General features: G+C 44.4%; 1 protein-coding gene across 2 annotated transcripts; it reads left to right on the top strand.

The window, feature by feature from the left end:
- The first annotated feature begins 9873 nt into the window (after nucleotides 1-9873).
- Nucleotides 9874-25444, top strand: LOC306936609 (insulin-like growth factor 2 mRNA-binding protein 1). 2 transcript variants are annotated; one of them, XM_079520187.1, is made up of 11 exons: nucleotides 9874-9927; nucleotides 11875-12165; nucleotides 12779-12913; nucleotides 13374-13496; nucleotides 15407-15542; nucleotides 15994-16110; nucleotides 17932-18048; nucleotides 18703-18777; nucleotides 19383-19514; nucleotides 20662-20775; nucleotides 21746-25444. In XM_079520187.1, exons 2-11 carry the CDS (start codon nucleotides 11954-11956, stop codon nucleotides 22040-22042), a joined length of 1458 nt encoding a protein of 485 aa, XP_079376313.1. In that variant the 5' UTR covers nucleotides 9874-9927; nucleotides 11875-11953; the 3' UTR covers nucleotides 22043-25444. The 2 variants fall into 2 exon arrangements, with proteins under 2 accessions (XP_079376313.1, XP_079376312.1); XM_079520186.1 differs by having other exon boundaries at nucleotides 15988-16110.
- Nucleotides 25445-25479: the final 35 nt, after the last annotated feature.

Genomic DNA, 25479 nt, shown 5'->3' with positions numbered 1-25479 from the left:
CAGCATTCAGGAGAATTGCTTTTGAAATCCACGTCGTATACACTGCATCTCCACTGTAGCTAAAGAGTGCTGGATTGCGCCCCGACAATAGTTGATCTACAAGCTCTCAACGCGTCGCAGCGCGACGCGTTGTGAGCTTGTAGATCAACTATTTTCGCGATTTTCTTTATACAGGATTTTAGCCCCTGCCCCTCTAACACGCTCTGCACGTCCCTGACTGGGGCGGCGTGTGGCTCAGGAGGTATAGAGCGGCCGCTTGGGTTCGCAGTTCGACACCAAGTTAGTGTTGACGTGTCCTTGAGCAAGACGCTGAACCCCTACTTGCTCCCGAAGAGCAGGTTGGTGCCTTGCATGGTTTCCTCCGCAATCATGTGTGGGTGAATGTAAAGTGCCTTAGATGAAGGCGCGACATAAATGCACCATTTACCATGTATCTGGGGACCCCTTCAAAATCATGCTTAAGGGTGGGGGGGAGGGGTTGATGTGTTGATAGCGTACATTACGGCTGAACGTCCAAACTGTTTACAGCCACCAGCGAGCAACGATACATTATTAATGTATCCTGTCCTGTCCTGTCCTGTCCTGTCCTGTCCTGTCCTGTCCTGTCCTGTCCTGTCCTGTCCTGTCCTGTCCTGTCCTGTCCTGTCCTGTCCTGTCCAAACAGTGTACAAATGGACCTCTAAGGTTCCATTTGTATATAGTCTCGTTGTTACAAATGGATAAAACACTTTAGAATTATACTTGGTACACCTCAACCGGTGATTTTGGCAATGCTGTGGAGTCAAACATGCGAGCGATGTAGCACTGGTGGGATGAGGACCATCCCAAACAGGTAGTAGGAAGAGATGTTAACAAATACAAAATAAAAAGAACAACAGATCAGTGAAAGAGCGGGTAAACGGGCGTGACACATATTGCTTTGTCGTTTGTCCGTCCATGATCCACCCTTCCACCCATCCATCTTCTGTGCCCGCCCATTCTTAACCTGTTGCCATGGCATCGGCCAATGGGAGGGCCGCGAGTTGGCGGGAGGCAACGGCAAGGGTCAAACAAGTTCATTATAATGGCGGCTTGATGGGGGCAGGGGATATGTGTGTGTGTGTGTGTGTGTGTGTGTGTGTGTGTGTGTGTGTGTGTGTGTGTGTGTGTGTGTGTGTGTGTGTGTGTGTAGGGGTTGACCAGGGTGATGGTTGTGGAATGGATTTGGACCATGGGGGTTGGTGTATCAAGAAGAGACAGTGAAGGGTGTGTGTGTGTGTGTGTGTGTGTGTGTGTGTGTGTGTGTGTGTGTGTGTGTGTGTGTGTGTGTGTGTGTGTGTGTGTGTGTGTGTGTGTGTGTGTGTGTGTTTGTGTGTGTGTGCGTGTGTGTGTGTGCGTGTGCGTGCGTGCGCGTGTGGGGCTGGACGGGGCTGGTGTTCAGAACATGGCGGTGGTGTCAGGTACATACAGGTACATGTGTGTGTCGGTTCTGATTGTGGCCCGGTGGGTTTGTCCACAGTGCCCAGACAGAGTCGTGTAGTATCTTCTGGGGTGTTTGGGTTGGAGTATCTGGTGTCTGAAGACACAAAAAGCTCCTATTCAGTCGTATACCCAAAGCTCCTCGGGCGGTGGTTGGGTGGGGGATTGTTAAAGGGTCCTCCTGGCTGGCCTGCGGGGTGCATGGGAGGGTGGGGGGTTGGGTTGGGTTTGGTTTGGTGAGGGGGGGTCGGTGGTGGTCGGGGTCCATTGTTGTGGGTCAGGTGGTTGTTGCTGTTGAACGGGCTCCAGCTGTTAGACTCAGGGTCACCTTTTTAGCATGTACGTGACCGCGAGGAGAGCGAACGGTCACACCAACCAGAGATTGTGTAGTTATGACTACTACTTGAACTAAAAACACGCACGCACGCACGCACGCACACACGCACGCACGCACGCACGCACGCACGCACGCACGCACGCACGCACGCATGCATTACACTGCTGCCATCCCACTCTAGCCAGTAGCCATCCCATCCCCCCCCTCTCTGTCAGTGGTGGTGGTTGTGTGGCTGGTGAAGCCAGACGCCATTCCAGTTGCTGTTGATTCAGTGGTTTTCCACCGCAACTGGAGTTCAAGAGCCAAAATGTCTGCCCGTACGTGGCTGGACTTTTTATTTATTAGTATTATCATTATTTTCAGAGTAATACTCAGTTAATTACTTTTCTAAGTTGTACAGGAAGTGGCTGTCGGAGCTGAGATATAATTTAGTGTAACACGAGGACAGGTCCCGTCTTGCTCTGTTCGGACGACGAGGCTGTGATCTCTGACCTCTCCCGTTGGTCCCTTGTTTGTATGCATTGACACCAGGGTGACCCTGAGGCCTGGGAGAGTTGTTTTGTACACGGTAACGTCACAGGTTGGATCTCTGTAGCAGCAGCAGCAGCAGTGCTGCAGTGTCCCGTCAGTGGAGAACTGGCCTGGAGCAAGATAGGCAATGGAAACCTGACCATGCAGTCTGATTTATGTGACAAAACAACAATAGATGTTAAGATTAAACTGTGTATATTATACAGCAATGAAGTCCTCTGCTAACAATGCTTTAATCATTCAAATGTATTACGAATGGCAATAAACCTTTTCTATTACCGGTAGTACGTTTCTCAGTTTAAAGGCATCACGTCTGAAATGTGAACAACCTCAACTTGTTATGGCCTCAGCGAAACCCTACACACACATGCACGCACGCACGCACGCACGCACACACGCATGCGCAGACACGCACACATGTGCACGCACACACGCATGCGCAGACACGCACACATGTGCACGCACGCACGCACGCACGCACGCACGCACGCACGCACACACGCACGCACGCACGCACGCACGCACGCACGCACGCACGCACACACACACACACACACACACACACACACAGAGCCACATACAGCCATGCTTACATACATATATGATTGTATGCATGAGGCTATATTTTAAGGTATATTGAAACATCTTTGTTTGTTCATGAGACTCTCCATGACTAACTTACTGGTCTTTATACAAATCAGAAGAACCTACTGGCCTGTGTGGTTCAACCTCCTCCTTCCTGTTTATCACTGAATCTGTGCGTATATGAACAAAGAATGATATGGGTGATTGAGATGTGGTCACCATGTGATCTTTGGTTATTCTTTTTACTTTTTTCCAAAGTGGGTCTTGACCACGGATTGGAAGTATAGTTATACAGAAAAAAAAAATTCTTTCCCGATTCTGATACCAATACAGATACCGAGAACGGTGTGGAAATATTATTCTATATATTTTTTAGGAAAATGGTTCTCAAAGTGTGGTCCGGGGACTGTCAGGGTTCCTTGAGGGGGTTCCAAATGGACACTTACAGGTCTGTAACTCTTGAGAGTATACAAATGCATTTGTACACTCTCAGAGTCATGGGGGTGCTTGAAATGTAAAAGTTTATAAGAGCCACTGATCTAGGAATAGATAAAAACCTAATATTAATAACTGTAGCCTAAAACAGTTGTGAAATACAATAATTCTTGTAAATTAAGTACTGCAGTTGTTTAACAATAATATAACTCTTTAACGATCTGATGAGGGTCCATTTGGTTAACTCTCCATCATTTAGCCAGGGACCACCAGGAAACGCCCTCAAGGACCACTGGTTGAAAGCCACTGTGATAGAGGCATGGTGGAGTCGACTATGATAGAGGCATGGTGGAGTCGACTATGATAGAGGCATGGTGGAGTCGACTATGATAGAGGCATGGTGGAGTCGACTATGATAGAGGCATGGTAGAGTCGACTGTGATAGAGGCATGGTATAGTCGACTGTGATAGAGGGATGGTGGAGTCGACTGTGATAGAGGCATGGTGGAGTCGACTATGATAGAGGCATGGTGGAGTCGACTATGATAGAGGCATGGTGGAGTCGACTATGATAGAGGCATGGTGGAGTCGACTATGATAGAGGCATGGTGGAGTCGACTATGATAGAGGCATGGTGGAGTCGACTGTGATAGAGGCATGGTGGAGTCGACTGTGATAGAGGCATGGTGGAGTCGACTGTGATAGAGGCATGGTGGAGTCGACTATGATAGAGGCATGGTGGAGTCGACTATGATAGAGGCATGGTGGAGTCGACTATGATAGAGGCATGGTGGAGTCGACTGTGATAGAGGCATGGTGGAGTCGACTATGATAGAGGCATGGTGGAGTCGACTGTGATAGAGGCATGGTGGAGTCGACTGTGATAGAGGCATGGTGGGTTTAACCCATTTTGACCTGAGATCAGATTCTAAAAAGGTCTTCTACATCCTGACAGTTTTCTGAAAAAGCTATGTTTCTATGTCAGTCGTTCTTCGATTTTTCAAAAATAGCAGACCTACAAGCTAGTAGCGCGCCTCTGCTATTTTTTCAATAGCTAAAGCATAACATGATGCTAACCGCCCAGAATGGGTTAAGGATGGGATGATAACACTGTTCCTCTCTTCTCTCCTCAGGACCAGGAAACTGCAGATCAGAAACATTCCTCCTCACCTGCAGTGGGAGGTGAGTTCCTATAACAATTACTATGTTTAATGACATTTTTAACATGATGTATGTTAGCCAGATTCAATATGATGTATTATTCAACCTTTTCGTTTACTTCTTTGCTATACCATGGTTTTGTTGTCAATCTTTTGACGTGCTATTTGAAGTGTTGGGCAGATATTTGATCGTATCACATTCAACACCCTAAAGCCCTCCTGCTGGTTCCAATTCTAATCTTATGGTGACAGATTGTATATTTTATGGAATCTGAACCGTCATGCAACACCTGTACATTGTGTGTGTGTGTGTGTGTGTGTGTGTGTGTGTGTGTGTGTGTGTGTGTGTGTGTGTGTGTGTGTGTGTGTGTGTGTGTGTGTGTGTGTCTGTGTCTGTGTGTGCGTGTGTCTGTGTGTGTGTGTGCGTGCGTGCGTGCGTGCGTGCCGTGTGTGTGTGTATCATTTTTTATATAATATTTCAGCTTCTGAGAATAATTAAAGCAGTGTATTCACACTCAGCTGTTTCACTCAGTAAACACTAAGGCTGTCACGATTCTCGATTCGTATCGAAATCGAATCGAAATTGACGTTCGACTCGCGATATTTATTGCATGCACGTGGCGGTCCGTTTCTTCACCCCGGAACGTTTCTCGCAGGACGAGTTTCATCAGCCTGTCGGACCTCATGCCGGAGCACAACCCAGCCTGTAGCTCATTGCGGTGGCATCACCAGAGCAGACAACAACACACCCAAATTCACCCAAAAGAAGAAGCCGTTTATATCGCTGTTCATATAGTATGCTGAGTGAAAGGTTCCATATGGGGCTGCCTGGAGTCTGGACTGGCGCTGGCCTCCACGCTATGGCTGCTTCGACATGTATATCGCATCGAGACGAGGACCACGCAGCGCGAAGCTGTGTTCAGTGCGAGACATGAGGCAGCCAGCGTGGAGGCTGACGCCAGTCCAGCCCATGGAACCTCTCTCTGAAGCTGCTACATTAGCGTGCCGGAGTGAGCTCCTTTAGTGGGGCTAATGCTAGTCCTGAGTCCCGACTCCAAGTATAGGAGTAGCCCTGAAACATGACTGTGAACAAGCCATGTGAACCATGGCTAGTATAGGAGTTACCAGCTAGCGCCCCTCAAAAACAACTAGAGGCAAAAACAAAAGCTAGTGGCTAGCGCCCAGCCGCCCCTCAAAAACAATGTTTTATTGCTTAATATTTTGTAGTCACTATTCATTGATTCACTGGCATACCTTTGGAAAAAAAAATCTCACTGTTATATTGAATATTTATATGCGATTAAAATGTGATTAATTGAGATTAATTAATTGTAAGGCCTCTAATTAATTAGAATAACATTTGAATCGAGTCCCAGCCCTATCATTTACTTTTTATTTAATTGAGTTACTTAGAGTAGAGCTTAACAATAAGGTTGTCATCTATCTCATCATCTTAAAGAAACATCTCAAAATTATGTTAGGACATAAAACCCAAAGTTTATATTGTTGATGATATTCTCATTCTCATTTGTTATTAGTCAAATAATATATTAGTCAAGTGACTTATTGCAGAGAAAGTGTTTTCTTTACAAATCAAAACATTAGCTTAAATGAATGATCATATACAGCGCTCTGTGCTGAAAATAGGAGGTTTTTTAAAAATATCCATTGAATCGTATCGAAAATCGTATCGAATCAAATCGTGACCTTAACATCGAAAGTGACAGCCCTAGTAAACACAAGTCATTCTAAGGCAAATAAACGTATCTCAAAAATAATAAAGTCAGACCTCACAGATACACATTTACCGTATATATTAAATTAAATACTTGTAGACCCCCCTCCCCCACCCCTCTCTCTCTCTCTCTCTCTCTCTCTCTCTCTCTCTCTCTCTCTCTCTCTCTCTCTCACACACACGTGTCTTACTACTGTGCTGGTCCAAGTCAACGTTCTGATGATTGAACATTAGCTAATTGGTTCGTTATTGATCAACGGAGGATCTATATCTTCTGTATGCACTAAACTATTGATCACCTCCATCCAATTGTGTTGCTGTACGGGTCCGGTGTGCAGTCAGTCAAACACAGAAAGATATGCATGACACAATTCTAAACATTATCCATGTCACTATAGAAGATGATTTAACGTTCACAACATGGGGGCCAGCACAGTAGCACCAATTTCAAATTCAATTAAAATGAGCTTTAATTGGCATGAGAAAACATACGTTTACATTGCCAAAGCAAGTGTTCACCAATTCACAATGTAGAACCACAGTCTTCTATCGTGACCCATAGTTTGAGAATAATAATAATATCTGGGACTTAATATAGCGCTTTTCTTGATACCAAGCGCTGTTCTATACTGCTGGTCACTGTGGGAGCAGCCTGGTTCCAGCAGAACTGAAGTGTCCTTCAGTAGTCGTATCAAAGGAATGACCAGCTAGTCCAAAACAAAGAAACAAAGGAGGAAAAGGGATCTTTTCAATAATATTCCCACAGTCTCACAACCAAGAATGCTCTGTCTGTCTGTCTGTCTGTCTGTCTGTCTGTCTGTCTGTCTGTCTGTCTGTCTGTCTGTCTGTCTGTCTGTCTGTCTGTCTGTCTGTCTGTCTGTCTGTCTGTCTGTCTGTCGTGCGTGCGTGTGCGTAAAGTCCTCTGAGGCTTCGTACACACATAAAGAACAACTGTGCTGTGCTCTGACTGTGTTTCATGGCCGCCCCAATGCTTTTCCAATGGAAGTCACGTGGTTTGACCAAACACTTGTGTTTGATTGCCCCCCCTCCCCCCATCACACACAACTGTTTGGTCAAACCACTGACTTCCATTGGAAAAGCATTGAGGCGGCCATGAAACACGGACAGCACAGAGCATGTTCGTCTGATATGTGCATGTGTACGAAGCCTGACAGTAAGCAATGCGTTGTGAAATGTTCTCACAAGGTCACATGGACAACTCCAACTTTTAAATGTTTATTATATATTTTTTATGGAGGGACAGACAGTAGGCTGACAGGAAATGGGGAGAGAGATGCAGTAAAGGCCGTCGGGATCGGGAGTCGAACCCGCGGCACACTGCCAGACTGGATTACCAGCCAAGGTGCCTGGACCACTGAGCCATGGGCCCAGGCCACAACTCCAACTTTTACAGGGAAAGATGATCATTTAACATCTTGTGAGAATATCTGGAAGGGAAAAGTACAACATAATGACCGTAAACGTTAGCGTATAGTAGATACCTTACGTTCAGTCTAATTTCCTTTCTAATTGGTGAGCAAAAAATAATAAATTATGATTTACAACAATATGACATCCCTATAGAGCGTCGCAGTCCCGCCCCCTACCATGGACCAGGAAATGATTCTCCGTTCATTTTCCTCATAGACATTTCAGAAAGTATTTATTTAAAGACGTTTACGCCGCGGACAAAGCCAACTCGAGTCGTGACTAATCATGACAACAAACACATTTTTTTGGGCCGAACAAATAATTAGAAAGAAGAAAAAAACGGCAGGTTACAACACTTTTTTGTTGTTTTTCTTCTTTGTAATTATTTGTTTGGTCCAAAATATTGTTTGTGTTGTCATGAGTTGTCACGACTCGAGTTGGCTTTGTCCGCGGCGTAACCGTCTTTAAATAAATACTTTTCGAAATGTCTATGGGAAAAATGCATTGGGATTCATTTCCTGGTCCATGGTAGGGGGCGGGACTGCGACGCTCTATTGTGGGCATGTCATTGTAGGTGAAAATGGTCAAACATGTTAAAACATAGTGAAGGTTGTCTCTGAGCTCACAGTGTTTAGTATAGGGATACGTTGTAGATGCGAAGCAATGGTTCCTACACTTGCCCGGGCAGCTCTAACCTGACTCCGCCAAATGGGGCAGCAGAGAGTACACTGGGTTCCCCCCTGTAACCCAGTGTACTCTCTGCTGCCCCATCTGGCGGAGTCAGGTTAGGGCAGCTCACCCTCTGCTCTATTTTTTCAAAGATAGATATAGAAATATACTGTGTAGCGAATACTAGAGCCTATATGCCCCCCCCCCCTCCCCCCATAGGCTACACGCACCTATACTTCCATTAAAATAGCACTATCTATTTATCTGTTGTTGTTGTTTTTTCTTTCTTCAAGGCTATCTATATCCCCCCCAATGTTACAGCACAATAGGCAACAACATGCACAAATGCGCTCTGTGCATTAATTTCAAAATGGTGATATCTGATTTTTCTAAACGTGAGCGTCGTGTTATTTTCATTCCATTAATTCATATTCCTCTCTGTATAGCCTATGCATGTTCATTGACGTGTGTGTGTGTGTGTGTGTGTGTGTGTGTGTGTGTGTGTGTGTGTGTGTGTGTGTGTGTGTGTGTGTGTGTGTGTGTGTGTGTGTGTGTGTGTGTGTGTGTGTGTGTGTGTGTGTGTGTGTGTGTGTGTGTGTGTGTGTGTGTGTGTGTTGACTGGGCAGAAGAGCGGGGTGGCGGGTGTGCTGCCTGGGCTAGTGTAGGAACGACTGCTTGGCGTTGTAGATATAGACTATTGTCACTATAAAAGCCGCAAGGTTTTGCATTTTGACCTTAGTGTCTTGTATGTCTTCATTTCATGCTGCATCATTTTTCTGATTTCAGGAACGCTTTGTTTTTTCTTTTCTGGAAGACTTTGAAATTGTATTAATTTAACAGTTCAGTTGATGCAGACAGAGACACACACACACACACACACACACACACACACACACACACACATGACTGTTCAGAAATAATGATGTTAGCGTTTCAGGTGGACTTATACGTTTGTATTTTTCTCTGTCTTTCCATCTCTGTCTCTCTGTATACGTATCTATGTATATCTCCGTCCGTCTGTCCGTCTGTATCTGTCCGTCCGTCTTTCCGTCTGTCCGTCTGTCCGTCCGTCCGTCTGTCTGTCTGTCTGTCTGTCTGTCTGTCTGTCTGTCTGTCTGTCTGTCTGTCTGTCTGTCTGTCTGTCTGTCTGTCTGTCTGTCTGTCTGTCCGTCCCTCCCTCTGTCCCTCTGTCTGTCTGTCTATTGGAGGTATTGGATGGACTACTGGCCCAGTATGGAACCGTGGAGAACTGTGAACAAGGTAAATGTAAGCCCATATAAGGCTTCATCCTTACTATAAATGCTATTATAGGCCTATATTGGTACATGTTTTGGAACAAATTAGTATATTTTCATTTGTCAGATATAAACTTGTTATTTACCTACTGTAAGTGCAACTGGCGTTTTATAATAACAACTCTCTCTCTCTCTCTCTCTCTCTCTCTCTCTCTCTCTCTCTCTCTCTCTCTCTCTCTCTCTCTCTCTCTCTCTCTCTCTCTCTCTCTCTCTCTCTCCCCCCTCAGTGAACACAGAGAGTGAGACTGCAGTGGTCAACGTTACATACGGAACCAGGGAGCACGCCAGACAGTAGGTTCACTCTCACCAACCCTCCGACGTCCAAACGGACATGTAGTCAAAATGTAAATGTAATAGAACATCTTCCAGAAAGGCCTCTATATCAAATGATAACAATTCATAATTAAATGAAATAATTATAATTATAATAATACAGATCTCGTTAATCACAGCTGAGATGTGTAAATTGCTCTACAGCTCCTGTTTAATCCAACTAAATATTACTTTATTGTTCAAGATTTCTAGTTGGCCCAAATCCAAACAAACCCTCCCCCTAGTTTCTTGGTAGCAAATAATGCAAAGCAACACACATTTAGGTTTGTCCTTCAATGAACTATAAACAATCAAATATTAACGGTGAGGTGAAACCATGTTAACCAAACATTTAAATATGGACTTTGACTGTACTTCCCACACAGAATGCATGCCATCTAGTGGATGTTTTGTGAAACTGCACAGAGATACTCTCAAACCTTCTACTGCTATACTAACAGTGGCATGATGGCATCAAGGTTATATAATAGTTAGCTTTGGTTATAATTCTAATATCTTTTCTTTATAGTTTAGTTTTTGTTAGTTTTGACAATATTATTTTCTAATTCAGTTGGTTTTAATTCGTTTTTAGAGCAATTTGCTAGTTTGTATTAGTTTTTATTTTTGTGACAACGCTTAGTTTAATTAGTTTTAATTAGGGCCCATATGTTATATCATTGACCTAAATGGCATTATATCAAGAAGGATAGTATAATAGTAATATAAAGGGTTAGGGTTATGTCTTTTCATAAATTACTTTGGACCCATGTGGACAACTTTAGTTAACCCATTTGGACCTGAGGCAGATTCTTCAAAAATGTCTTCTAAATCCTGACAGTTTTCTGAAAAACCTATGTTTCTATGTCAGTGGTGCTCAACCGTTTTCATGTCAAGGACCCCCAGAATTATAAGTATTTGGCCTCCGACCCCCATCTCAAAATATGTTGTTCCAGGGACCCCCCAGAAGCAAAGATTTGAGTTAAAAGCGTTCGCTCTGAAAGAACATATATTTCAAATTTGCGCCACATTTTCACGATTTTTCAAAAATAGCAGATCTACAAGCTCGTAGCGTGGCACACGCTATGATTTTGCTTGTAGATCTGCTATTAGATCTGCTTGTAGATCTGCTGTTTTTCAATATCTAAAGTATAACATAATGCTTAAAACACCAAACGGGGTTCCCGTCCAGAATGGGTGTTAAACATGTGTGACGCATTACTTTACCTGGGTTACATCATCTTCTAATACTGCTTTGACTTGGAAATAATAATCCCATACCGTGTAGTGTTTTGTTTCATTAGCGCGAACGTGGCCAAACGGGTTACAGCTTGTTACGCTGCTGCCGCCGCTCGCCGAACACACGTCGTGAACGGTGAAGATACCAAGGATTCCACAGTGATGTCACTGTCAGTGACTGTGATGTCACTGACGAACCCTTGGTATCTTCATTCAACCGAGCCAACTTTGCACCGCTGTTTTGGAAAATCCTGGTCACGTCAAGGTTATAGATTAACGGTCGGGAAAACTTGGGATTCCCTTCCCGCGTGCCAGTGGGGCCGGTCCGCGTACCGGTGTTTGGGAACCTCTGTAGTAGAAGTCCCCCAGCAAGCACCTGATTTAAACCAACACAAATTCTGCCCATTAAGACGTGTCGTACATCTGGATGAATCAGAGAGAGTCATCATAACGTCATGACATCATGATGTAATTTGGCTTGCTGGGCCTGCTTAGCAGCTGGGTTTCTAATGATGCACTGCTGTCCTCAGCCTCTGTAGAGCCGACATAGAAACATAGCTTTTTCAGAAAACTGTCAGGATGTAGAAGACATTTTTAGAATCTGATCTCAGGTCAGAATGGGTTAAAGCATCTCCAGGTGCTGCGGTCGGTCAGGATATTACATGATGTAACCAAACCGTCCGTCCACAGGGCCATCCAGAAGCTCAACGGCTACCAGTTCGAGAACAACGCCCTGCGCGTCTCCTACATCCCCGACGAGACCTCCGAGATGGAAGGAGACCGGCGGGGGCCGGACAACGGCCGTCGCCCGGGTTACGGTTCACGCGACCGTCGCGGGGGGTCCCCCGGGTCCGGGATGCCCCCCAAGCACCAGCACGCCGACATCCCCCTGAGGCTGCTGGTGCCCACGCAGTACGTGGGGGCCATCATCGGCAAGGAGGGCGCCACCATCCGCAACATCACCAAACAGACTCAGAGCAAGTGAGTGGCCGTTCACCGCAGTGGTGGAAAGTAACTAAGCACATTCAGAACTGTACCTCAGTACAATGTTGAGTTATTTGTACTTTACTTGAGCATACTTTTACTTCTATTCCACTACATCTCAGATCCAATTATTGTACTTTTACTTTTAGAAAACTTCAGTTACTACTTACTAGTTACTTTGTAGAGTTTGATTATTATTACACAACTTACAGTAACCACTTCAGCCCCATATGCATTCAGGCTATTTGAAAATAGCTGATCTACATTCTACAAGCTCTGTGAGCTTGTAGATCTGCTATTTTCAAAAGATTATTATACATTTGAAACATTTGAAGTGCATGTTGCATTCTGGACATTTACTTGTAAGAGAGTATTTCTAATATAGCAGTATTGATACTTTTACTTAAGTAAATAATGTGAGTACTCTTTCCACCACTGGTGAGTGGTCGGTGCCATTGTGCGTTTACGTGTGTGTGTGCGTGCGTGCGTGCGTGCGTGCGTATGTACATGCCATGCACACACTCATGTCTGTGGATCGCCGCCGTACACGTTTTGGTAATTGAGCCTGAAGTGACTCAGAACTCTTTTTTTTCCTGATTGTTCGCTGTAGGATCGACGTGCACCGCAAAGAGAACGCAGGCGCGGCCGAGAAGCCGATCAGCATCCACTCCACCCCCGAGGGCTGTTCCGCCGCATGTCGCATGATCCTGGAAATCATGCAGCAGGAGGCTAAAGACACCAAGACGTAGGTTCAAAACACACACACGTAACGTTGCTTAAAGCCCAAACCACACTACCGTTACCGTATTTCTCTTTCAAATCGCAGCCCCATGCGTGATTTGGCGGGAACATTTGGTGGGAAAAAAACAGGAAGTCTCTGGATACACCGTTTTTTTTTATAGTTTTTAAATAGTCATTCGTTTTAGTTTCCAATTTAGTGTTTGATATCGGTTTAGTTAGTTTTACAAATGCATAGTTTTAGTTTTATGAACTAGTTATTGTAGTTTTTTTTATTTTTTAGCTCTAGTTTTTCAGCTGTTATGATGAAAGCTTTGATTTATAGAAGCTGAAAAATGAAAGAACCTACTATGTGTTTTTTATTTTTATTATTATTATCATTTCACATTTCACATTTCACACACTTTTGTTTACCTGTAAAACTATGATGTGACAATTCATAATTCATGATGTGTGTTTTGTTCCAGCGCTGAGGAGGTCCCTCTGAAGATTCTGGCTCACAACAACTTTGTTGGTCGTCTCATCGGGAAGGAGGGACGCAACCTGAAGAAAGTGGAACAGGACACGGACACAAAGATTACCATCTCCCCGTAAGACACGTACAGTCGCACACATGCACACGCATGCACGCACATAGTGCCTGTATAAACTAGGATAGCGGGTAAATAATGATCCTGACATCCGTCTAAGCAGCACACTATCTAAATAGCATCCTGTCCTCCTGAGCTACTGCTGCCCACTATTGGTACAGGTGATATTAATCACTTAAACCCTTTGTATGACAAATAGTGGAAATGGCTGAACCATATACGCTCACAATGTGTCACAATATATGCAATGTGTTGTTAGCTTGTAGATCTAAATTATTAATACATTATTATTATTACTTTTTTCTTTTAATGTTAACCTATAATGACATAAAGAAGGGTCTGTCAGCTCCCTTCACAGCTAAGTAGGCAATGCTTTGTTTTCAAGAGTGTTGTACGCACACGTCAGATTATGAAGTTATACAAAATACCAAAATGTGCAAGGCACAGAACCCCAAAACCCTATACCAATTCCATACAGAATGGGAGGAAGCACCCCACCACCACCATTATTGCATTCGAAGGGCTATTCCAAAAACCCCTCCGGTAAATGTTTTCAGCAATGGATGGTATAATCATTATTTGGGTGGGTAGATGAGAGCTGGTCACTTTAAAAGTAGAAAATAAAAACAAAATATTAAAAAAAAAAAGTAAAAAAATAAATAAAAAAAAAGTGTGGGCAGCCTGCATGATGAAGTAAAATGTGACAGAAGTAGCATTTCCTTAAATTCATATTTAGAAAATGTTTCAGATGTAAAAAAAAGCTTCATGGCAAAGATAATCAACTTCCAAATCTCAAGAAGTAGGCCATAATGACCTCTCAGTCATGCGAGTGGTCCTTTTCAGATGGGGAGCATCTGACGCGCCTAGCAATTAATTTTCAATGAGACGTACGTGTGTTTTTATTTTGCACACACAGAGAAGTTGAGGGGCGATTACGCAAGCGTAATTTCACCTGGATTGTGTTGAGCTTTTTCTTTACCCTACGCGTCCCGCGCCCCTCGTGAGCAGACCTGGAGCACACCTGTCGCTGATCGAGGTGGCAATGTTTGCGCCCCGTCTGAAAGAACCTGCCGGACATGACTCTACAGAAATGAGAAAATGCCACTTTTAATCCATACTGCTACTACTGCTATTACTGGTATAGTAGCAGTAGTCTCTAATCCATGTGGTTCCCAAACTGTGGTGCGCGCACCCCTTGTGGTGCGCGAACGCCCTCTAGGGGGTGCGTGACGCATGATTATGAATCCCACCAACGTTCTAGGGTAGACCCGCCTCACCATGTGTCTGATTGGCTCCCGGGAAGGCATCGTTTTACTGAGGTTAGGCCGTTCGGGTTAGGTTTAGGGGGGTGCATACTTAGTTTAGACTAGTCATTGGTTAGACATGAGTTAAGGTTAGGTTTAGGTGTGCTGCCCCGTGGGAGGTTAGGTTTAGGGTGAGGGTTTGAGATAGGTTGTAGTTGTAGGACTAATGACTGGTCGCAAAAACGAGAACTGTCAATCACAACGACTACTGGCCAATCACAGCAGGGCTTTCCTAGAACTGCGGTGGGATAAATAATAACGTGTGCGTGACATGAAAAGGGGTAATGGCGGTTATATGGTGTTATTTCGCACAAACGGCAACATCTGGTTAAACACAGTTGTAAGGAGGTGTATAGAGCAGCTGCAGCAGCTGCATGTCTCTCAGTGCAGTGACATTCTGTGATTATTTGCCATAATCATATTAAAAGTTGTATCATTTTCGGCCAAATGCAACGAGACTGAGAGCTGGGGGGGGTGTCAGCTATAGGTCAGGAGGTAACAGGGGGTGCATGGCCAAAATAGTTTGGGGGCCGCTGCGAGTCTAATCGAAGTAATCCGTGGTACGTTCCAACTGGTGACCGTAGTTGTGTGGTGGTTTGTGTCCAGACTGCAGGACCTGACTCTCTACAACCCAGAGAGAACCATCACAGTGAAGGGGGAGATCGCAGCCTGCTGCCTGGCCGAGGTGGAGGTCATGAAGAAAGTCAGGGAGGCCTACGACAACGACATCGCTGCTATGAATGTGAGTTTGTCACCAATACACGTGCACATACGCACTCAATGCATGCACGCACCTCAATGCAAAACAAAGTACTCTAATCTGCTGTACTTAAGTAAAAGTATACATACTGCAATATAAAAATACTCTATTTCAAGTGAAATAATCCTAAATGTACTTGTGTAAAAGTACAAAGGTATTGGCATAAAAATGTACTTAAAGTACCAAAAGTAAAAGTGCTCATTGTGCATAATGTCCCAGTTCAATTATTCAACTGTATAATAATCTTTTGAAAATAGCCGATTTACAAGCTCACAATGCGTCTCATCTTGATGCATTTTACGCACGCACGCACGCACGCACGCACGCACGCACGCACGCACGCACGCACGCACGCACGCACGCACGCACGCACGCATGCACACACAAACACACACATTGCTAACAAAGGGTTCTGTCTCTTCTCCAGCAACAGACTCACCTGATCCCGGGTCTGAATCTGGGCGCTCTGGGTCTCTTCCCTCCCTCCTCTTCCATGCCCCCTCCCCCACCAGGAAACTCCAACCCTGGCGCCCCCTATGGCTCCTTCGGTGTAAGTAGACCTTACATGACATTACGACAGGGGTCATCAATGTGTCCGTACCTGTGGCAAAGACTTGGTATTTTCCGTGGCAAATGTTTTAATTTCTTTTTTTTACACACCATTAGGATGTTCTTATTTTGATCATAAGACCCAGTAAAGGTGGCCTTACACTAGCCGATTTTTTTCAATCTGAAATCTGATAGCACCACACACTACAGGATAATCGGAGCGGGGCAGAGCAAATATCAAACATTCTTGATGTTGTTCGGGCCGATAGCGATCGCGCTTTGAGCGGCCCCGAGCAGATCGATTGAGTCGGGCAACCCCCGAGCGTCAAAAAATGCCCGATTATCGGCTAGTGTAAGGCCACCTTTAGTGAATGTCAAGTCTCCATGCAGGTTTTCTTCAGAATATGTATGACACTTATTTACTATGACACTATGGCATATTACAAGTCCAATTATTGCTAGTGGTTCTCAAATGTTTTATTTGCAGGGACACCCTTAAGAGTTACAGACCTGTTATAGCTCTTTATGTGTTTCTGGTAATGTTATTGTCCACTCATTTTGTATGTCCGTTGCTAAGATGCCACCACAAGCCTGCAGCAGGGCAATGACCACTGCATTAAGACCATTATATGGATGACATCTATTGTATTATTCTGTTAATTAACACTATTAACCCATTTTGGGCGGGAACCCCTTTTGGTGTTTTAAGCATTACGTTATACTTTAGCTATTGAAAAATAACAGATCTACAAGCTTGTAGGTCTGCTATTTTTTTTAAATCGTGAAAATGCGTCACAAATCTTTGAAAATTGAACATATATTCTTTCAGAAGACGTTTTTTTTTATTTCAGGCCTAAATGGGTTAATGAATAAACACCCATTATATTTGTAGAGTGGGAAGAAGGGAGTATCACCCCCCACAATTTTCTATATTGGAAAACAATGTACAAAATGATGAGCTATGCAAAAAAAAAAGTTCCCATATACCATGTACAGGTATATGCAAATTAGTGCTGCCATTATCGAAACATCTATCTTCACTATATATAAATCAGCCAATATTGCACTGACTGAACAAATAAGGCATATAGACCTGTATTTTGATGGTCACGGATAAAGTGATTGCGTGTACCTGGTGTGTAGGCCTGAATGAGTGCCATTACAATATCACCACATTTGTACCAATTATTGTTATATGCCAACTTTGTTTATGCTTGGGGGGAAGCTCAGAGTTCTCTAACTAGGGGCTTGTGGGGATGCTTCCTGCTGAATCCATTCCATACCTGGTATGAAATGGATTCGCCCGCCCAGATTGTTCTTGGTTGTCAATATTTCAATCATCCAAACAAGGGGAAGACCAATATTTTCACCCCAGCCTGAAACCGGATGTGACGTTTATGGGTGTTTCTTTCTATCTCCGTGTGTATATGTATAATCAGTGTACAAGGGTTTGTTTGTTTATCCAAACATGGACATAGAGTCATAGACTCTTACCACCTTTCAAAGAAAGCTATTATGTTGCAGATAGCTTAAAGAAAAGCAATATGTTAATTAAGATACACATGGCATAGGTGCATATGTTTTCTTTGTGATCCTTGACCCTAAAAACATGGGCCCCCTATGTTTGTTGTTCAATCAGGTGCCATGTTGGCTGATTTATAGTGGAAATAGATGTTTCGATAATGGCGGCACTAATTTGCAAATGGTATCATAGCTCAACATGAACACCTATTGTCGAGGTGCTCCATCTCTTAAGGAACATGAATAATTCACCGTTGCAAAGCATTAGCAGCTAAAAGACGTATTGTGTGCGTGTCTCCAGGCTCCAGAACAAGAGACAGTTCATGTGTACATCCCGGCTCAGGCAGTGGGGGCCATCATCGGTAAGAAAGGACAGCATATCAAACAGCTGAGTCGCTTCGCTGGGGCTTCCATCAAGGTATGTACTACTATTGAACACACAACGCAATGCGAGGCAATGCAACGCAACACAGGACAAGACAAGACAACGAGTTAGATTACAAAAGAGCTACATTACCCCTACATTCCCCAGGACAATCACATGCTAATATCTTTTACAATGCCCAACAAGCTCACAAAGCTGTTACATTTTGTTGCAGTGCATTGCACGCACATTACTGCACGCATTTCTGAACAAACGCCAGTTGCTCAATATATATTTTATTTTACTGAACACATTATTGAACACATGTGTTGAGCAAGAAACATCTTGCTCAACACATACTGAACATATAACGCGAGGTAAAAACAACAGCAGGTGTTTGATGATTATGTTCTTGTCTTGTGTGATGTCAATCAATTCAATTCAATTCAAAGGGCTTTATTGGCATGAGAAAACATACGTTTGCATTGCCAAAGCAGAAAGCACAATACAACAATACAGCAATACAATCAAAACAAAAAATATGATGATTAGTCAATCTCCTCTCCTCTCCTCTCCTCTCCTCTCCTCTCCTCTCCTCTCCTCTCCTCTCCTCTCCTCTCCTCTCCTCTCCTCTCCTCTCCTCTCCTCTCCTCTCCTCTCCTCTCCTCTCCTCTCCTCTCCTCTCCTCTCCTCTCCTCTCCTCTCCAGATTGCTCCTGCAGAGGCTCCAGACTCTAAGATGAGGATGGTAATAGTTTCAGGACCCCCTGAGGCACAGTTCAAGGTAGGGGCCACCACTTAATTGTACCTTCCTGACCTTCAGATCATAGCTCCTATATTTTAATTCAGATTTAATTTGATTGAATTTCCATCACTTCTATCACTTACATGTGTATACAGTATATAATAATGTAAATGATAAAAGCGACGCCTTGTAAGTATAAAAAAAATCGAAATAGGCCTACTAAGTAAACATAGGTCAAAATTGTACTTAAGTAGAGTACTTGAGTAATGTACTTTCCACCACTGCAACAGACTGCAAACCAAACTCCTGATTCCTGAAGTATAGATGTACTGTACTTAACATACATGCATTCTATAAAACTGATGATGAATTCTATAAAACTGATTCCCCCCAATTGCACATCACCGACTACAGCTAAAAGTTTTTGCTGGCTAAATTACCTTCATACATTCATGTTCACTAAAATCTAGTTTTATTTGTTGTATATTTTATTGTATATTGTATTGCTGAAGTGTATAGTTTTGTGTGCATCCCACATCAACATTGTGCGGTACGAGTGACAAAACGATCAAAACCACACAGAAACAACTAATAGCTATTGCTTGTTTAACCATGGTAAACATGTAATTTGTCTCCCTCTGCAGGCTCAGGGCAGAATCTACGGCAAGCTTAAGGAGGAGAACTTCTTTGGGCCGAAGGAGGAAGTCAAACTGGAAACACACATCAAAGTGGCTGCTGCTGCTGCTGGCAGGGTGATTGGCAAAGGAGGCAAGACGGTGAGTCAGTCCGTTCAAATGAACCTTTTACCAAAATGTCATAATATGCAAATATGCAAAAATTCTGTATAGCAGATCTGCATGGTCACTCACAGTGCATCGCGATGTGAAGAGGGAGCTATCGGTAACTATAGCATAGACTAGAGGGTATGCGTGTGACATCATCATTGTACCCAGACGTTATGCGGGAACGCCAACTGAGTGGCAAAAAACTACTTTCTGGCCTTGACAGCCCATACATCCAAAAAGAAAAGTCCTATCTGATTGCATTAAACAACATTAAACTACGTTAAACTCACTTTGCCGCTCGCTTTGCCACTCACTTTATGCATGCGCATAGCCTATAGAGCGTCGCAGTCCCGCCCCCTACCATGGACCAGGAAATGAATCCCAATGCATTTTTCCCATAGACATTTCAAAAAGTATTTATTTAAAGAAGGTTACGCCGCGGACAAAGCCAACTCGAGTCGTGACAACTCATGACAACACAAACAATATTTTGGACCAAACAAATAATTACAAAGAAGAAAAACAACAACAAAAGTGTTGTAACCTGCCGTTTTTTCTTCTTTCTAAGTATTTGTTCGGTCCAAAAAATTGTGTTTGTTGTCATGATTTGTCACGACTCGAGTTGGCTTTGTCCGCGGCGTAAACGTCTTTAAATAAATACTTTCTGAAATGTCTATGAGGAAAATTAACGGAGAATCATTTCCTGGTCCATGGTAGGGGGCGGGACTGCGACCCTCTATAGTCTATAGTTGTCTGACCTGACACTGTAACCCTGATAGGATACAGAGAAAAAAACGTTCATTAACCTAGTCATAGTTGTCCCTACTGTATATGCAGAAACATGAGATCACAGCAGTTTTAACTTGTGAACCACGGGAACCCATTATATCGTATCGATATCGTGATCTTGGCATCAATATCGAGATATCAAATGTGGTCCATATCTTCAGCCCTCACTGTCGGTTCTTTTCCTGCAGCAATGTCTTTATTAAAACAAGGTCAAAAGGTTTTAAATGTGTACTTTAGAAGTGTGCAGATAGCCTGCCTGTACTGAAGGAGTACTGCAGGGAGGGATCAGCTGTAGCGACTGTAGACAAGCAGGCAGGCGTCCTATATCCATGTGTTCCTGTGTTATCAGGTGAATGAGCTCCAGAACCTGACTGCTGCTGAGGTGGTGGTCCCCCGGGAGCAGACCCCCGACGAAAACGACCAGGTCATCGTCAAGATTATCGGACACTTCTACGCCAGTCAGGTACAGAGGATCCCTGTACAGCCAGTCAGTTACACGTCAAAACGACCTCGCAAATTCATGCAGGGCTGTCGGGATTTTGACATTTTACGTGGTGATTAATTGTCATGCACATAATTGCGATTAGCGATTTCATTGTGTTTTTGTCGCTGCACACAGGGACATATCAATACAAAATAAATGTCTGGTTGGCTTTTAGGCTTTGAAGTTGCACAGGGCAGATATGACCAAAATATACAAAGACATCAATGACATATTTAATAACTTTATACTTGCAAAAAAAATATTGATAGTGAAATTAGCCGATCTACAATGCGACACGTTGTGATCTTATAGATCTGCTATTTCCGCTATTTTTTTAAATGTTTGAAAATATGAGAACATTTCTCTCAACATGGAAACGATTATGACGATCAATAATTGTGATTATCTCAAATAATTGCGATTAGGCGATTATGTATTAATTGTGCCAGGACTACATTCATGTAGACCGCTCCATCCAGGCAGATTCACCTAATAAATGACCTCACGCCTCACACACCTCATGAATAATTCTTTATGATTTATTACACAAACTACAGTAGGACGATGTCATCGTATACATCATGTCACATTTGAGTATAGACATCGATCGGCCATCCCTAAAGGACAGACGAATAGACGGACAGAGCGGGGACAGCAACGCGTGGAACCAGCGATTTAGATGTTAACGCAAACGAGGGATTATTCTTAACTTAACCCATTTTGGGTGGGTAACCCCTTTTGGTGTTAGCATCATGTCATGCTTTAGCTATTGAAAAATAGCAGATCTACAAGCTCATAGCGTGCCACCGAGTGGCGCGCTACGTACGACTGACTGACATAGAAACATAGCTTTTTCAGAAAACAGTCAGGATTTAGAAGACATTTTTAGAATCTGATCTCAGGTCAAAATGGGTTAAAGCATTGTGCCCCTTGTCCTTCTGATGTCCAGCTGGCCCAGAGGAAGATCCGGGACATCCTGACCCAGGTGAAACAGCAGCAGAAAGGGGGAATGAGAGACGGCGGCATGAGAGACGGCGGCATGAGAGACGGCGGCATGAGAGACGGCGGGAGAGACGGCGGGAGAGACGGCGGGAGAGACGGCGGCATGAGAGACGGCGGCATGAGAGACGGCGGATCGAGAGACGGCGGATCGAGAGACGGCGGATCCGGGCCCCACCCCCAGGGCCTCACAGAGATGGGAGGCCCCCCACGCGAGGGAGTGACTCAGGAGTCACGCAGGAAGTGAGGGGACCCCCCCCCTCCAGCCCACCCTGAAGGACGTGGGCCCTCCTCCCCCCCTGCCTGACGGACACACAGACACACAGACAGACACATGGACGGACGGAAGACGGACGGAAACAGGAGAACGACACACGGACCCAGCGATTAGACAGGAAGTGATGTAAAAGAGGGAGGGATTATGCCCACTAGTCAGAGAGGAAGAGAAGACGTTTCAGAGAGAGTGAGAAGGAATTTAAAAAATAAGAAAAAAGTGAAAAACTAAAGATGAAATGAATAAAAAAAGAAAAAACAAGAGAGGAAAGAAAATAAAACTTGAGAACAGAGACCAGATGCCAGGCCAGAAAGAGAGACTGAATGAAGATGGAGGGATGAAGGAATGGATGGAGAGAGACAGCGGGGGAAAGGGTGTTGTCCTCTCAGCGTGCCTTAGCAGAGCTCGTATGACTCGGAACGCCGCTGGACAGGCGCGCGCAACATGGCCGACACGATTCCGCTAACGAGGACGGAGCCTATATTAGTGGCTAGCCCCTGTTGCTCACGCCTGTCCCAGATGTGTTCCGATCCACCGCAGTGCCTAGAATAAAGAGGTTAGCTTATATGCGTTTGCTCTGGCCTCTGGTACAGGAGATCAGTGTCTTCTGAGACATGCTGGGAGTCGTTCACTTCACTTCACGCGGCCCTCTGTCTCCCCTTCGAAACCTCTCCAAACATCTCCAGGCAGTCCTTTATTTTAAGGGTGTTTTTTTTTTAAAGATAGAGATATATGTATAGAAATGTTTTATTCAGAGCTATTATTGATAGAATGCAGTGAGGCGGAGCCGGGAGAGAGCGCGAGGAAACCGCTGCAGCGGCTGCATGGGATAGGTCAAAGGTCTGGCCAAAGAGAATACAAGCCCCACCCACCCCTATCCCTCAGCCAATGAGAGTTTAGCAGAGGGGCCGTAGATGTTAACACTGCTCTGTGAATGCCCCTCCAACTAACGGTGGGGCGATAGAGAAAAAAAAAGTGAAAGAAAAGAGAAAATATGAGGTTGTAAATAAATAATCTTCATGGAATTGTTAATAAACGCTGTGTCCCGCCATCATGCCTCCTCCTCCCCCCCCAGTCCCTGGCTCTGTGATGCGTTGCTATGGTGATGTCGTGGCCACGGACAGAGCCGGTGTGAGTGGGGTTCGGTTGTGTGGTGACGGACGGTACAGCGAGAGACAGTAAGGTTAGCGGAGGCCGCGGCTAAGCCTGCAGTTTTATTGCAGCGCCTTTAGCTTCTTGATGTGGAACCGTTTAAAACACCAGCGATGATGTTTTAAAATAATAAATGACAAGCTGCCAGCAGCTATGCTAGCTGGCAGGCGGCCCGCACCTTAAACGGCATATTTTATATATATTATATATATATGATATGTGAGTTAGCCCGGCCCCTTGAGTGAGTGCATTGAAGGCAATGGAGCACAGGCTGCAGTTAAGTCCTACAATGACAGACAGACAAGGCGTGTCTGATATAATCTGCTCATTGTCTTATCGGGCTTTGTTCTCAGACTCGGGTTTAAGGTTCAACTTGGACGGAGAAGGTTATTTTTCTTCAGACGGTGCTCGCTTTCCTTAGAACGTCCTAGCACTGAGTTTTATTTGTATTGTTATGTTTACATTGATAAAACAACAGGACAAATTGGCCTGTTTTCACAATGATAAATGCTTGAAAAAGACCAAATTCGGTCCACGGTGAACCTTGACTGAATCTAGCTGAGAAATAACGCCCGTGTCTTCCAGAAGCTCCTTGCCTTGAGCTCGGAAAAGGTCAAATCAGAAAGATGGGGAGCGGCTTCTTCGTTCTCTCTCCCAATCTGCCGGTGGCCTGTGGGCAGAGACTCCAGACCCCGCCTGCGTATGATAATGAGGGGCGGGGCCAAAGACTGGACGCTCTCGCCAAGACTAGAACAGATTAGAGAAGAAATGAGATGAAAAACAAAAAAAGAAAAAAACTACCTCAGGGTGTAAGTTACCTCAGTATTCCTAACTTTTGTTTTGGTTTTGCTTGCTGGTGTTTTATATGAGAAAAAAAAATGAGAAAAGCTGAGAGTCCTGAATATTTTTTATTTTTTTAAGGAAAAAAGTATTTTTTTTAGGTTTTGTCTTGTTGCTTTGGGTATTTTTTTCTGTTTTTTCAATGTGTTGTTGGTTGCATGTGCTCAGGATGATAAGGAGGTTCTTGTGCTTTATAGCGGAGAAGAGAGGAAAGACCTGAGAATGAGGGGTCGAGTGCCATCTTGCCTTTCTGGGGTGGGGAGGCCGCGGGCACAACCTCTGGGTCTTCCTGACGTGTGATTGGAGCATCCGTTCATGGAAAACGGAATATTGGCCAATGGGGAGTGGTGTTACTTGGGAGGAAGATTCCTAAAGTGCATGGTTGGTGACCGCACGCACACAATATTTGAGAGTTAACTAGCAGTAGCCTAGCTGTTGATGTCAACCCGACAGATGACTATTGTAACACAAGCTGTGATTACTAGTGCTAAAGTATAAACATGCTGCCTCAGAGGATCCCACATTGTCATCGGGGCACGCCTGGGTGATGTCCAGTCTTATTTCTAATGACAATACTCCTCTCTCTCTCTCTCCACATGTGTGTGATCACCGTTGCCTTGTGCCCTGCCTGGAGGGACCTTCCTTTCCTGCCTTATTGTGATGATGATCTCATCACAAAGCGCCAAACTTTTGAGAGTGCTCAACAATTTAAGCGCCTAAAGTAACTCAAGACAGCAACGCTTCTGGCCCCTAAGTGAGAACTGTGTGATTATAAAGTTGCCGCAGCAAAGACACATTTTAAATTAACTTGATTTGAAAATCAACATTTCAACTGTTTTAAAATCACTATAATGTGCCTATTTTGGGCATTCTCAAACATTTTCCACGGATTAAAAAAGAAAGAAAATAACATCTGAACTTGTAGAGATTGGCTCTTAATAAAATAAAACGTGCTCTAGTCCTCCAGACCTTCAGATGACAGCAGTGTCCTCACCACTGGGGGGGGGACGGAAGCGTTCTGGCTGTGAGTTGCATTGGAGCACAGCAGTAACGGTCCATCAATGGTGGCTGTGCCGGAGAGCAATGTAACTGTATAAGAAAAGCTACCTGTACACACACCTATAACTAGCTCTGACTACACTGAATGTGAATATTTATTGCCTGTGCACTGACCACTACACCTCAAACGCTCCCTGTTGGCTGTGCGTGTGTGCGTGCGTGCGTGCGTGTGTGTGTGTGTGTGTGTGTGTGTGTGTGTGTGTGTGTGTGTGTGTGTGTGTGTGTGTGTGTGTGTGTGTGTGTGTGTGTGTGTGCGAGTGCGTGCGCGCGTGTGTGTGTGTGTGTGTGTGTGTGTGTGTGTGTGTGTGTGTGCAAGTGCGTGTGTGTGTGCGAGTGCGTGCGTGTGTGCAAGTGCGTGT

The sequence above is a fragment of the Electrona antarctica genome (genome assembly GCF_951216825.1).
Source record: "Electrona antarctica genome assembly, chromosome: 14".
Lineage (NCBI taxonomy): Eukaryota > Metazoa > Chordata > Actinopteri > Myctophiformes > Myctophidae > Electrona > Electrona antarctica.
Note: the sequence above shows the minus strand (reverse complement) of the source record. Positions and strands in the feature narration are given on the sequence as shown.

What these genes read in the sequence shown, in the direction of transcription:
- LOC306936609 (XM_079520186.1), top strand. Translation starts at nt 11,954, where the DNA reads ATGGAAGGAGACCGGCGGGGGCCGGACAACGGCCGTCGCCCGGGTTAC. An exon ending in ACCAAACAGACTCAGAGCAA is followed by an intron (nt 12,166 to 12,778) that starts GTGAGTGGCCGT and finishes TGTTCGCTGTAG; the next exon opens with GATCGACGTGCACCGCAAAG. An exon ending in GACACTTCTACGCCAGTCAG is followed by an intron (nt 20,776 to 21,745) that starts GTACAGAGGATC and finishes TCTGATGTCCAG; the next exon opens with CTGGCCCAGAGGAAGATCCG.